At 34.8% G+C, this 15,188-nt stretch overlaps 1 protein-coding gene across 1 annotated transcript; it reads left to right on the top strand.

The window, feature by feature from the left end:
- The first annotated feature begins 791 nt into the window (after positions 1 to 791).
- LOC141845065 (uncharacterized) lies at positions 792 to 7,510 on the top strand. The gene is made up of 4 exons (XM_074733098.1): positions 792 to 1,590; positions 4,003 to 4,115; positions 6,137 to 6,392; positions 6,947 to 7,510. The coding sequence occupies exons 1-4, from the start codon at positions 1,366 to 1,368 to the stop codon at positions 7,223 to 7,225; spliced, it is 873 nt and encodes a 290-aa protein (XP_074589199.1). The 5' UTR covers positions 792 to 1,365; the 3' UTR covers positions 7,226 to 7,510.
- Positions 7,511 to 15,188: the final 7,678 nt, after the last annotated feature.

Raw genomic sequence — 15,188 nt, 5'->3', positions numbered from 1 at the left:
TAATCATACAAACATTTAGTTGTGAAAATGATCCAACAGTAAGTATGTGATCAATTAAGCACTAAATCAACCAAGTACTAAGTCTCTAATCAATCAAATCATTAGTGAAAAAATAATCAATTTGATTGAAACTTAAGGAAGGTTGTAGAATAAATCCTCCAAAATAAGAATTTCCTACTTACATATGCCACTAGCTCTTCCTCTTGGCTGCTGCATTTGAACAAATTGCTATACCATTCAATGAGCAACACTCCCTACATCTTTCTTCCATCTCACAAAAATTAATTCGACAAGTTACTGCAGCTCTTCTTCATACATGACCAATAACACACAAAATTTGAAATTTGTCAAACCTGATAATGAAGGTGACTAAATTTGTGTTTCTAATGAGCGAACTCTTCCCATTGGAAAAGTTGGTCCGGGCCGGGTCCGGGCTGGACCCGGCCCGTGGTCAGGTCTAGGTCTACTTGAAACTATAAAAACTCTCTCTCCTCTCCCCCTCTCGTCCCCATCTCGTCCATGCCTCGCCGCCGACCCCTCTCCCCCTCTCGTCCCCATGCCCATGATCTCCCGCCGACCCCTCTCTCGCCGCCGACGTCCCCATCCCCCATCCGTCCCCCCGCCGACTGTCACCGCTTGGGACTTCGCCGCCGCCGCCGCCCGGACGCCGCCCGGGCGGTCCAGACGGGCGGTCGCCGACTTCGCCCAGGCGGTGACCGCCCAGCGGACTCCCGACGGTCTCCCTTCGCCCCTGCAGGGCGATCTCCGACTTGCCCAGGCCATTGCCGACTTCAGAAGGACCATTGCCGCCGCCAGAAGGACCAGCACCTCCGCACCTCCGCCGCCGCCTGATGAGCGCATCTACGTGGATTTAGGAGATGATAGGAGATAGATATTTCTTTGTTTCTTTTTTTCGTTTTTCTTGGATGATTTGGCTTCGATGATTTCTTGGATGAGCTGAGAAGAGAAATCTCTTTCTCTTCTTTTGCCTCTCTTTCCCTGGAAATCTCTCCTTTTCATTCTGAATGCTATATTTCTGATCAGCTGTTTAATAGAAATAATTGGAACTAATAGGGATCTAATCATTACTGTTTCTTTCTTAATGATGATGGGTTATCTCATAAGACCAAGTACCTAGAAGACAATTATTAGCAATCACATTTGTCCTTCTCATATTTACGGACTGTTCCTTATGGTGAAGTGGTTTTGCAGACTTTAGCTTTAAGTTTTTGGGGTGGGCCACGGATAACAAAGTTTGAGCAAACAAATTATCAAAGAGTTGAGTGGACTAGATCTGTTGAAGGCCTTTCTGATGTCAATATTCATGTGTTTGACATAGATGGAAGTGTGTACTTGCGCAAGTGGATGAAATCTCCAAGTTGGTCAGATAACATGTCAGTCACCTTCTGGAGGAATTCTTTAGTTAAACGTGGGATCGTGTTGGCAAAAAACCTTGTTGTAGGTGATCTAAGTCTTGTTGAGAGGGCCGCACTGACATGCAAAGTGAAAAGTCGAATAGTGGAGAAGACTCGAGCAACAATTGATGCAGCTATGATCAAAGGAATCCCAAGCAATATTGATCTTTTCAAGGTATTAATTTCTCCATCTATGAACTCTTTAATGGTTTTAACTGGTAGAAAATCTTGGTTTTACGCTGGCTAAGCTTCTACCTTATGAAGTGCTATAAACATAATAAGCATGTGGAGGTAAATGAGACAATTAATCATCGTGCCTTAGATAAATCATGAAATGTAGTAATACATATTCAGATGATCAGATCCTTAGCATGTTGAAATTACCATCATGCCAGCTCAATTAATGTCCAAGTAAAATAATGTGTAAAGTAATAATTGAATTTTTGAATGCCACATTTACTTGGCTAATTATGTATATTTTCTTGTGGTTGTGTTGTTTCCAGAGTTAACCTTATCTCTTCCTTTATTCACCATTAGAATAGGAAGACTGTCTGAATTTTTCTATGCGCTTTACCTTATCCACTTACACTGGGTTTAGGCAGGGACTCATTGCAGTTTGGTAATAAAAAAAAAGAAATTCACTTGGTTCAAATTTAGGGAAGTTTGCTGGTATCCTTGTACATACTCATCAAATCCGGTAATAGTCATGAAATTTGAGGCATACTAGCTAGGAGAATAACAACTCTAGTTGGGTCATTTTTTTTTCCAAATAGGCACTGATTTGGTTCAAGAACATTTATGGTCATTCCCGTTCTTGTTTAGCACTGGCTCTCCTAATGTGCACTAATTAATATTCCTGTCATCTAAAACTCATTTCTAAGGTATGAGGTATTATCATCTGAACAAAGACAAATACCAGCACCGCACCAATTGGTTGAGTAATGGGAAATTTCAAAGTTTTACTTATCTGTTTGTATGTCTAATTGTATACATCTTTTAGACCAAATCAAAAAGGATTTTTAGATGACCTTGATGAAGTTCTTCATGATATACCTGACTGAAAACCTCATGCTTCTCTTAGGAGAAATTTGAATGGACGTATAAGTCTTTGGGGAATACAGAGGTGTATTTGAAGGTTTTTGGTGAAAGAATATCTTATGATATTATAGTTACTTTTTTGTAAAAAAGACAAGCATTTTTTATTACTTCTAATAGTGGGAATAATCATTGTTAAATAAATTTTTTTAGGTAGATTTAATTGTATGATAATTGAAAGGTCATACTTGACAGACGCTTAACCAACCAATATGGACTGGTGTTACATATAGTTCACAGAAAATATCATATCATTATCATCAAGTCGTGTTTGTCTCAAATAAGTTGTGTTTGTCCTAAATATTTGTGGTCTTTTATATGTTTATTGAGATCTATACCATGATATATCATTAGTGATATTTAAATCAATTAAATTATTTTTTATTGCATCGACCGTGTTTCTTTTTGCCTCTCTTTACTTTTTAGACATTTCATTCTAATCAAATTCAAATCTTCTAACTATAAAGTTTATTGGTCACCTTTGAACATGATGTTACCACTTTAACTTATTTTCTCTCATTTTATCATATATTAGAGTTACACTAAATTGTTCTTTAGTATTTTTTTTTATTTTTTATTTTATCCTTCATAATAGTTTTATACATTCATTTTAGCATCCTTATCTCTTATACATTAATCTTCTATATATGTTGCTTGCTATTAGTCCAATACTTCGTTTAACTTAAAAGGCACACAACAATCACAATCACACGTGTGTAAAAAGGCTCCTCTCTTTTTGACCAATACATTCTTCGTCTTATCAGTGATGCCTTCATCGACATCTCCTTGTTTAGTAATAGATTGAAGATATCTAAAATCTTACATGAATTTCATATTCATCCATCTTGTTATCTTTTCTTAATGAAATTACATTTCATATATTCTTATTTTATTTCTATTTGTCTTATTGTAAACTTTCACAGACCTGATATCTCTTCAACTCAGGTTATTTCACAGATTAGATGTGGAAAAAAAATAGTCAAAAACTTGTTAAACATGGTAGTCTTCACAAAATCAAGTTGACTTGTCATATGACTTAAAATGTCAAAAATGACCTTTCACAGTTTGACATAATTGACTTAGGAGTTGAAAAATAATTCATTTTTATATTTTTAACCTATCAAAATAATAAATACATCCAAAAAAATCCTAGAATTCTCTAATTGAAAAGTAATTGCAAGTTGGTTGTTCTGGTTATATATCAACAATTATTTTATATCATAATAAATTAATTTTTAATATTGGTTCATCTGTAATTATGATTTCTAAGTATATTTTAGGTAGTGTTTTTTAATCTTAAATTAATGTGATTAATATGCAATTGGAAATATTAATCTGGGTTGGTCTGAACAATTATCTTCTCCTGGTTGATGTGGCCGATCAGGACGATTGAACCTCTAGTTGAGCAATCTTTTGATTCGTTAACAGTTATTTATCCATAGTTATATTCTTCCTTCAGTTGATTAACTTGTTCAATCTTTATGGACCTCAGGAGCTTTTGATTCCCTTGGTAGTGGTTGCCAAAAAATTTGATGAGCTTAGGCAGTGGAAGAAGCCACGTGTAACTCTATCTTTTTTATTCATTGTCTATACCGTTATTTTCAGGTATGTAGATAATTTCTTTGTTTTTAGATACTTGAAAGTTTTTGTGTTCCCTTCAAGTTTTATTGCTAAATTTTTCAATTCGGTGACTCAAAGAAAACATAGTATTTGAATGTCCTAAAGAAGTGGTGCTTATAATTCCAGAATGTATAGTTCTAGTGAAAGATATTAGCAAGGTTCAAAATTTTGAGTTGTGTCGAAGTTTTGATTTTTTACTAGAACAATGTTTCAGTATCCTGCTCATGTTTTGATGCATGGTATCGATAATGGATTGGAGTTCAAAATGAAGGAGATGAAGCATAGGAAGGAGACATTATTTACGAGCATGATTTTAAATCTTATACCATATTGGTCGAAACCTACTATTTTGGTAAATTACTGAAACTTAATACTACAACGTCTCATTTGCTTCATCTCCTTCCTCCTTCAACCTTTCTTATTGATATCATGCATCGGATCGTCGGCACGATACTAGAACAGTTTCTTGTCAGTGTGCATGTTTTATGTGAGGGATATTTTAGTCGCAAACTTAAGAAAATCCAAGGGAGGGAACCAAGCCATTGCTAGTCAAGTTGCATGAGCCATGTTAGTGTTATGTAATTAGTCCCTCAAGTTTGTTTATGGCTTTCACCTTACTCATGATATTGAAAATAGGTAACTGTTTTACGTTTAAGACCCCCACAATCTATAGAGACCTGGAAGGTAGATATTGTCCATTCCAGCTGTAATCTATAAAGAAAGGTTGAATAAAATAAAAGACCAATTCATACTCGATCAATGACCATGATATTTTAGTCTTTTATAGAAATTTCAATTAAACTCTTTCTTGTTTAAGCCATCCATAATTTGTATACCTGAAAGAAACAAATGAATGAAGGACTGGGAATTGGCTGACCAAAGGAAAATATATAAATCATTGTTTAAAATCTTGTACTGTATCATGCGCTATGGTCAAAACATATCGGTTGGGAAAATTATCAGCATTTGATATTGTTCAGCACAAGTAATCTCTCCTATATTATTGTGTCAACTATGTGGATGAATATCATCATTGTGTCAATTATATGGATGATTATAGTGTCATGATAACACTTAATTTCTCTTGGCATGCTATGATACATGTCAAAATAATTTAAAATTTTAAATGTCATTTTTTTCTCCATTTCTTTCAGATTCTATACCCGAAAGAAACAAATGAGTTAAGAACTGAGAATTAGGTGACCAAAGGTCAATATACAAATCATGTATTGGAATCCCATATTGCGTTGTGCGTATGGTCAAAATATATTCTTCTAGTTATCCAAACTCAATATTAATTGCATAACTAATCTTTCCTATGTCATTTTGTCAGTTATGTGGATGAATATTGTGTCATGCTAACACTTGACATGATATAAAATAAATTTAAAATGTGTCTGCCCAATATAATATCCGAATTATATCATTTTAGATGTAACACAAAGTGCAAAATGAGATATGTAGATGCCATCTCTTGTTTTTTTTTCTTCATTTCCTTCTTCCTTCCACTTATGATTCTTCACTAGCACTATAAGTCAGAACAGCAGCACAATCAAAACTGTGTACAGTTCCAGTCAAAGATAAACTCCGGCACAACTTGAGATTTTGAACCTCGATAAAAATGGTTCATTCAAGTGGGAAAGCCCACAAACAACTACAGGACCAACCCGTTAAATTAGATTGTCTTTCCATTTATACAGCAGCGGGCTCAGATGGATTATCTTTTCTTTCCAGTTTGCATCATCTGCTTGTTGTCAATTCTTTCATCAACATCATCTTCCATTAATCTTTTGTGTAATAAAGAATGCATCTCTGATTTTTATTGTTCTTGGATTTGTTTGTTTTGATGTTTATCTTGTTAATTAAATTGCCTCGGCATTGGGTAGGCATTTACTTGCTTAGAAAAACATCTCCATTTGTTTCTTTAATAATATGGCATTGTTTTTTCGTTTTGTCAATAAAAGATTACATTTGGTATCGTAACCATTATCTGTTGCCTTTTTCAGAAATTTACTGTCTTATGTGCTCCCGGCAACCATCATGACTATGGCTACCACTATGCTTTTATTGAAGGGTCTCAAAGAACAAGGGCGTCTAGGAAGATCTTTTGGTAGAGTAGTAATACGTGATCAGCCACCCTCAAATACAATCCAGAAAATAATTGCTGTAAAGGATGCCATGGCATACATCGAAAACTCTCTTCAGAACATTAACATTGTTCTCCTTAAAATTCGGACTATTTTGTTATCTGGTCAACCTGAGGTATGCTATCGCCATTTCCACACCTGTGTGATTGCTGCTGGTCTCAAAAATTTTGCTCACATCAAACTGTAGGGATACCATAATTTAAAAGGTTAAGAATCAGCTATGTCAGCATCCGTTAGTGAAATTCCCTCTGAATACCTCTCTTAAGTATATCCATGTAGGTGTATCGAAAGAAAGCATAAGTAATTTGATATTAACTACTTTGATACAATCCTTATAAAATTGCATAAACCCTCTTTTTTTCTTGTCATTTGCATGCTTCTTTTAGATCAACAAATATGTTAAAAAATTTCTTATGCTATTTCATGCACATATGATCCTTCTTTTAGAATTTGTTTATAGACTTGCTTCTCTTTTGAATTAGATTTTCTCATACAACTATTCTGGTCATGCAATCAAGTTACCCTACTGAGTGTCAAGACTCTTAAGTGGAAGATGTAATCATATCGAAGACAGTTTTTTGATAAAAACTATTAACATGATTTCATCCTTGCTTTGCTCAAAGATTACTTGAGATAGGAAGACACTAATTCTATTTGGTCTTCTTGCAGGTGACATCTGAAATGGCTATGGTGCTTCTTGGTTTGGCGATTATTCTCCTTGTGATTCCTTTTAAGTACATTCTTGCTTTCGTTATCTTCGACCTTTTTACGCGCGAGTTAGACTTCCGAAGGAAAATGGTTATCAAAGTGATGAAGTTTCTAAGAGAACGGTGGGCTGCTGTTCATGCGGCACCTGTGGTGGTACTACCATATGAGAGTACAGACGTGGTCGAAGTCGATAAAACTGATGCAGACAAAGCAGGTCCAAAGAATACTGGAAAACGGTAATGCTGCAGTCATAGTGTAGAAATGTATGAAATATCAATAAATCCATTGAAAGATACTAATAAACAAGCAAGACGTCCAATATATTTCACAAATTATAGTTCTAGGATAATTTCATTTTAAGTTATATATTCTATAAACAAACGTCTCTTTTTTCTCGTGTCAGATAATTTTTTCACAGGCAGATGAATTTGCATCATCACTTTGTATTTATTTTTACACTTTTGTGCATTAGACAATGCCATATGTATGGTCGAGCAAGAATGTTAGCTAGGAACAAGTTTGTAGTATCCCATTCACCGGTTCCTTCTAAAAATAAAATAAAATGAATGAAAAGATTTTAGCTGTTCTTTTGTGGGAAAAAATAACAAATTATTATTAAAATATTTTCAATTTCGTTCGATACGTGAGTGTTACTCTTTTATGCAAGCTCATCAATTTGGGAATGGTGATATATGTCCAAATACATTGAGAAGGCCAAGTGATTTGATCAACTCGGCAAACAAATGATCCAAGCAGTCTAGACAAGCCACTCCAATTGAGTTGGATGGGTCAGGTCGATCGATCAAGTTGGATGGGTCAGGTCCATCGATCAAGTTGGATGATATGGTTGGTTGATTGGGCTACAAGTGATTTGATCACTCAAGTTGGGTAGGTAGTTAAGTAATTTTATCAAATCAAGAGACTAGGGGTGAGCAGTACCCGCCCGGCCCGCTAAATCCGCCCGCCACCCGCATCCGGAACCCGCCAATCCGCAGGTTTTAAAAAAATTAAAAATAAAAATGGATAGAAAATTGACAAACCCGCTTGTACACGGGCGGGTTTCGGGTTTTAATTTTAAAATCCGACTAAATCCGACCCGCCCGCCTATTAATCTATTATATAACAAACTTTGATTTATCTACTTGTAGGCCAAAGAGTGCTGCATTTTGGATTTTTTACCCCAACTTGGATAATTCCTAATTACCTGGACTTGGACTTTGGTGTTGAATTATGAATTATCCTTGTTTTTTTGTGTGGCCATGAGATGTTTCCTATTTTGGTATGAACATTGTTGATTAGTTATAAAACTGTGGATTGTATTTTAGACTCTTTTGTAGACGCTTATTATATCAATTATCATCCGTAAAATTCATTTTTTTACATTCGATAACCCGCCAATCCGCCCGCCCGCCGGCACCCGCCACCCGCCACCCGCCACCCGCCGAATTTGATGCAAAAAAAAAATCGAGTTGGGTTTAAATTTTATTAACCCGCCAATGGTGGGTCGGGTGGGAAAATCGCACGAACCCGTCCGACCCGCCCGCTTGCTCAGCCCTACAAGAGACAATTGGATCGGTTAGATTGGGTTAGGGTTGGGAGGCAACTGGTCCAATTGACCCAAACAAGTTAGGTGGCAATATCTCTAATTGGTCCATTGATTGAGTCAAACTAGTAGTCATACCTATCAGGTTAGTCGATTCAGTTGGTTTTGTTGATCCTGTAGGATCGGTGAGAGCGTTAGAGGGGGATGAATAGCGCTTGTCATTTTTTTACATATTTTTAAAAATTTTTGTTAATTAAATATAAAATACACAGTGAAAAATAATATGTAAAAATAAAGTTAACGATTTTTTTTACTTGGTTCATAGCTATTATCTTATGCATTGAGGTTGGTGGAAATCCATGTAAATATACCAACTTGATTATTATGACAAAGATCTATATATATATATATATATATATATATATATATATATATATATATAATTTTTGCCACGTTGTTCTGACTTAATTAAGAGCAGGGACTGCACCACATGAGGATGAAGATTTTTTTGGATAGAGAACAAAATTTAGAAGGTTCGGACGCGAAGAAAAGTCAGAGGTGTTTAAAGCGAAGATGACAACGCAACGTTGACTAGTATCATAATGACGCTAGAGAGAAATCTAATGAGAAAAAGGACATGGATCCTATTGCGTGTTTGACTAAAGAGGTTAGATTTTTTTTGTTTCAGATATATCCAAGAGAAATAGACAAGTATATATATCTCAAGGCATGTGAATGACTTTACTCTGAAGAATAATATTTTTAAAAAATATAAATTTAAATCATGAACCATGAAATATTCTATCTAGAATATTATAAGGAGACTTTCTCATCATAAATGATCATAAAATCAATCGTGTAAGATTACTGAGATGATGAATTTTATTTTTTATTATAATAAAATATTATAAGAAGACAATTCAAATATTACTTGTGAACAAATTTTAAAATATAAATTATTATAATATTTGTTTTCATTAAAGCAATTATGTACCGATAGTGTAGTCGAGTGATGGAACAATACCTGTTAAAAGAACTAAGAAATAAATATTGTAAACATAATTAAAAATGGAAGTTAAATTAATTAAAATATTAGTAAATTTAGGAGGGAATTTGGTGAGAATTTTTGTTAATTGTAGGATAAAAAATAATCAAGCAAAATTTTCAAAAAAAATGCACCTAATTCTTACCTTTTTTTCGCCTAATCACAAGATACAATTTCCTAAAGTTGTATCTAACTTTTACTTTTTCTCACTCACGTACTCTTGTTTGAAAATTATCAAAGCGAGTGCCTTTCAATCACAATATTAGATGTAGCTTAAGAGCTCTTTTTCCCTTAGTGCTATCTTTTTTGCAGTAACCCTCAACCAACTGTTCTATATATCAATCCACCTTTTTGCTCATTCTATCAACATTGGTCGGCAGGATTCAAATTCTATTTAGGAACAAAAAGGAGATGTTAGGATCAAAGACTAGTATACTTCTAGAACTATATTTAAATTTTATGATTTATCTTATACATTAACTTTTAATATATAATAATAGGACTTTTTTCTAACTAAGATCAAACAAAATCTACTTTCATGATTGTTCCAGTATGCAAACGTGCTTTAATTGGTTAGCGAGAGAAGCAACTACTGAGGGAGCTTCAAGAGTGAAGAAGACATCTAAGATTATATGACTCAATCAAAGATTAAAATGGACGTTGAAATTAGATTGGACATGACCACTCCGACGCTCAAATTAACACATAGGCTATGGAAAGTGTAGAGCAAGGGAAAAGTCAAAGAGTTTGGAGGAATTTTGGATGATTGTGTGCGCGTACCTCCGCCTGCAGAAGCAGACAACCTTTTAAAGGGTTGCAGTCATGCCCTCATATGGCTCATGTATTTACCCACGTCTTTTGAGAAAAATAGCTACATTGTCCACGTCGTTCGAGAAAAATGATTGTGTTACCCATGTCTTATGGGAGAAACGATTGTGTTACCCATATTCTCTAGGAAAAACGGTATCGTAAGCCACATAGAGATGTAGGTCCCACCCCAAGGCCACCGAGCTGACAGGATCTAATGAGCCGAGCCAAAGGGGTCGGGTGACCAAGTCAGAGTCGACTAAACCGAACCAGAGAGATCGGATGACCAAGCTAAAGGAGTCTGATGATCAAGTTGTTGGAGTCGGATGACCAAGTTGAAAGACTTTAGCGAATCTGATCCAGAGGAACCGAGTGACTAAGGAGTCGAAGTTAGATGACCTAGTTAAAGGAGTTTAACAACCAAGTTGCTAGAATCGGATGATCAAGTTGAAGGAGTCTAGAGAATCGGGTTTGGAGGAGTCAAGTGATTGAGGAGCCAGAGTTGAGTGGCCGAGTTGAAAGAGTATAATGACCTAACCTAGGGAGGGAGTATGGTGGCCTAAGGGCTCGGATGTCCGAGCCAAGGGGGTTTGGTGACCCAAGTCTGAGAGGTTGAATGTCCGCTTTAATCTCCACTTCTATTTGATTTTTGATTTATTGACTTAGACCTCTTACTTGAACCTGCCACGTATAGATTTCCCTATCCACCGTATCAATGACAAAAAAAAAAGATTATTTACTTTCATTAAGCCTCAAGTTTAAAAAAAAAATCTACAAAAGGTAAATTCATTTCATCTAGTTAAGATTATTGTGATTGAGACCCTTCACAGAAATAGTGAGAAAGTGTAAGATCAGACTGTAGATTTTAAGATTCTAGTCCAATTCCAGAGCATAAGAAGACTTGTATTAATTTAGATTATAAAATAGTGAAAATTCTAAGTCCTATCAAAATATATTTTGGCATGCCCCACGAGTGTGGTGGTACACTAATAAAACACTTGAGCGAAAAAAAATCAAGAATTTCAAATAGGATGAATATCTTATAGATCAACTTCTGAATATGGATAAGTTGTGCTCCGATAGATGAATCAAGGAAAAGGCCATCAAAATCGAGGAATAATCAAGTGAAGTCCAGGTACCTAAATTGTATTAAAAAAAACTTTTAATTGGCAGATAGTGCCTCAGGGCTAGAGTTTATGATTGTCATTACTGAGTTTGAGCTACTGGAGGAATTTATATAACTGGATTGGTGGTGGATTCCTGTGTATAGAGCAATTCAGAATGGTATTGCTCAGTTTTGTACATGGTGTATGTCTTTTTATATCAGTCAGTCTGTTTTAACACCGTCAGTCATTTGATACTAAAACTCAGAGGAAAAGAGAACCAACAGAAAGCCAAGGATTGGTGGTGGAGTCTTGCCTATTAGCTTCATTGTTGTAGGTAGCGTATGTCTTTTTTGTTTGTTTGTTTTGGGACAATACTAACGATTTCTAGAGCAAAAAAGAACAAGAGCTGGAGACAAAACAATTGAATGAGTAAACACCAGTAAAGTAATCACATGTCTGCAACATAATGACAAGTAGCTAATAACACCAGGAATGTGGAGTGTTTGGCCATTGGCCATGACTAGGATGACATGTTTTCTTATTGTACTTATACAACAGTGCTTTCTGTTCGATTCGATATTACATGCATCTTTTCCTTTGCTGCTAACGGCAGAAACTTAGAATCTCTCTTGTTTTGATTTATGTATTTATTCATGTGTATCTTTTACCTCAGGCATAGTCTTGCTCACGTGTTCACCTTGGTTTGAATTGTCTTTGCCTTCTACCTGGTTGTCTGAGATGCATATATTTCATAAGTAGTTTGAATCGAGCTACTTCTTTAAAATTGTGTTTTCAGCTAATCTTTTATCCAAGTTGTATTTATTTCATAAGCAATTTTATTATATTATTTAAATCAAGTCAAAATTAAGATAGAATACGTCTGTATTTAATGGATATGTTTTGAAGGATTGACTAAGATTAAATTTAGATGCATAATTTTAGGATCTATAGTATGATTTTAAGATCAGTTTAGTTTTTCATACTGTTATATAAAGGCATGTATAGCCTATGATTGTAATTAAGTTTTTATTCATCAACAATAAGAAATACATTAATTCTCCACTATTTTATTTTATCTCTTCTTCATTTATGTTGCTGATATTGAGTGTTTTCTTTTGACTCTTCTTCATCTAAGTGCTATCAAAGTGGTATCAGAGTCAAGTTACCTTCTAACTCGTTTTTCTTAATAGTAAATATGATAAACAATTTTAATGTTGTTTGGTCTGGTCCCAAATTAGATGGGAAGCTCGATTATAATTATTGGCAAATAATGATGTCTACACATTTGAAAGCTCAAAATATTTGGAATTCTATTGATCTAGGTCTTTTAGAAAGAGCCGATGCAAACTCTCAACGTCGAGATCAACTTACGCTGGAACAAATTCATCAAGGAGTAGATTATTCAATTTTTGGCATGATAGCAAATGCCAAGACGGCAAAGGAGGCGTGGGACATCTTAAAACTGTCATACAAGGAGTTGATCGAGCACAAAAATCAAAGTTGCAATCGCTATGAAGGTTATACGATCGATGTGAGATGACCTCTACAAAAACAATTGAGCAATATTTTTCACGTCTTACTAATCTTGTTAATAAAATGAGATTATATGGAGATAAAATTAGAGATGATGTCGTAGTTGAGAAGATTCTTCGAACCATACCATTAAAGTATGATCATAAGAGTCTGATTACTCTTCAGCAAAAAACGTCATTAAATAATTAAACAAAATAATGTGCTCTTCAGCAATAAGATGGAATCCGCCACCCAGCGGTCCCATACGATCGGCCCCACGATCCATCTGTGAGGAGGTAAATCGGGAAGCTGCAGCTGGCTATGACGGAGGAGGGCATTACCTCGGGTTCACCGAGATTCTACCCTTATCCACTTCAACAAGTCTGCTCCGTCATAACTAACTCAACTATGCCTCGAGGGCAAGAGTCCAATTACTCTTAATACGACAGACTCTAGTCAAAGAGGAGGAGGATTCAATAGAGGTCGTGGAAGAGGAAGAGGAGGATATAGAGAAAGAGGACGAGGTAATTACTCGAATCAAGGAAGAGGTGAAGATAATGTCAAGCAAGATAAATTTTTGGCTCATTGCTATAATTGTAAAAAATATGGGCACAAAATTGTAAATTGTAGATACAAGAAATTCAACAATCGTGGCAACCAAGCAAACATTGTTGGAAATTATGGTGAGAACTCTAATGAAGTTGAAACTTTACTTTTGGCTAGTAACAGTTTACCTACAGATGAGAACGTATGATTTTTGGATACTGGATGTAGTAACCATTTGTGTAGAAGAAAAGAGCTATTCTCGGAGTTAAATGGATCAATTCAGTCAGAGGTTACTTTTGAAAATAAGATAAAAGTGTCAATTTTGAAAAAGGTAAAATTTATATTCAGTCAAAAGATGGTTCTCAAAATTTTATATCTGATGTCTTTTATGTTCCTAAATTTCACCAAAACTTATTAAGTATGGGGCAATTATTAGAAAAGGATTATAAAATATGCATTATTCAGGGGTATTGCATCATAACAGATGGAAAAGGAAAATTGATAGAAAAGGTAAAGATATCTCAAAATCGATTATTTCCTTTAAAAATTCAACATAAATTTCTTTCTTGCTTTAATTCTAAGATTTTGGATGATAATTGGTTGTGGCATATGCATTTTGAGCACTTTCATTTTTCTGAGTTAAATTATTTAGCGAGAAGGAAGCTTATTTTTGAGTTGCTTGATATTATAAAGTCTAATCATGTTTGTGAGACTTGTTTAATTAACAAGAAGCGTAGAAAATCTTTTCTTGTAGGAAAGTCATGGAGAGCTTCAAAGTAGTTAAACTTGTTCATTCATATTTGTGGACAGTGGAAGTTCCATCACTAGGAGGTAATAAGTATTTTATTACTTTTATTGATGATTTGAGTCGAAAAACTTAGATTTATCTTCTACATCAAAGTCAGAAGCATATATATTTTCAAACAATTTAAGCTATTTGTTGAAAAATAAAGTTGACTTGAAATCAAAATCTTAAGAACTGATAGAAGTACAGAATATATTGTTTGTGATGATTTTTTTAAAGAAACATGGTATTCAATATTAAATGACAGCTCGATACACTCCACAATAAAATGGGGTGACTGAGAGAAAAAATAGAACTGTTATGGACATAGTAAGATGTATGTTGAAATCAATAACTCTGCCTAAGCATTTCTGGGCAGAAGTTGTATCTTGTGTTATTTATGTGTTGAATAAGTGTCCAACAAAAAGTGTTCACGATAAGACACCTAAGGAAGCTTGAAGTAGAAGAAAGTCGACTGTCAAACATCTTAAGATCTTTGGTTGTTTAGCATATGCACATGTACCAGATAAGTTGAGAAAGAAACTTGATGATAAAGGTGAGAAGTGTATTTTTATTGGTTACAGTGATACATCAAAGGCTTATAAATTATGTATTCCTGAAACTAAGAAAGTTATTATAAGTCGTGATGTGATTTTTGATGAACATGGTAGTCGGAGTTGGTCAATTGAAAAAGAAAAGTCCATTGTTGTTCATGATATTCCCAACAATTTTTTGGATAAGCAGCCAACTCAAAATAATGTTAAAGTTTCTGTACAATCTAAAGCACTAACTAGGAGATCACAATGCGAGTGTCAATTACTAGCTTGCTTGCAAGATTATATATTAAGTAATGATAATGA

The sequence above is a fragment of the Curcuma longa genome, chromosome 14 (assembly GCF_044706935.1).
Source record: "Curcuma longa cultivar G26 ecotype Majalengka, Jawa Barat chromosome 14, ITB_CL_G26_1.1, whole genome shotgun sequence".
NCBI lineage: Eukaryota > Viridiplantae > Streptophyta > Magnoliopsida > Zingiberales > Zingiberaceae > Curcuma > Curcuma longa.
The sequence above is the reverse complement of the archived record's forward strand: the minus strand, read 5'-3'. Positions and strand labels throughout refer to the sequence as shown.

What these genes read in the sequence shown, in the direction of transcription:
- LOC141845065 (XM_074733098.1), top strand. Translation starts at nt 1,366, where the DNA reads ATGAAATCTCCAAGTTGGTCAGATAACATGTCAGTCACCTTCTGGAGG. An exon ending in GCAATATTGATCTTTTCAAG is followed by an intron (nt 1,591 to 4,002) that starts GTATTAATTTCT and finishes TATGGACCTCAG; the next exon opens with GAGCTTTTGATTCCCTTGGT. An exon ending in TGTTATCTGGTCAACCTGAG is followed by an intron (nt 6,393 to 6,946) that starts GTATGCTATCGC and finishes GTCTTCTTGCAG; the next exon opens with GTGACATCTGAAATGGCTAT.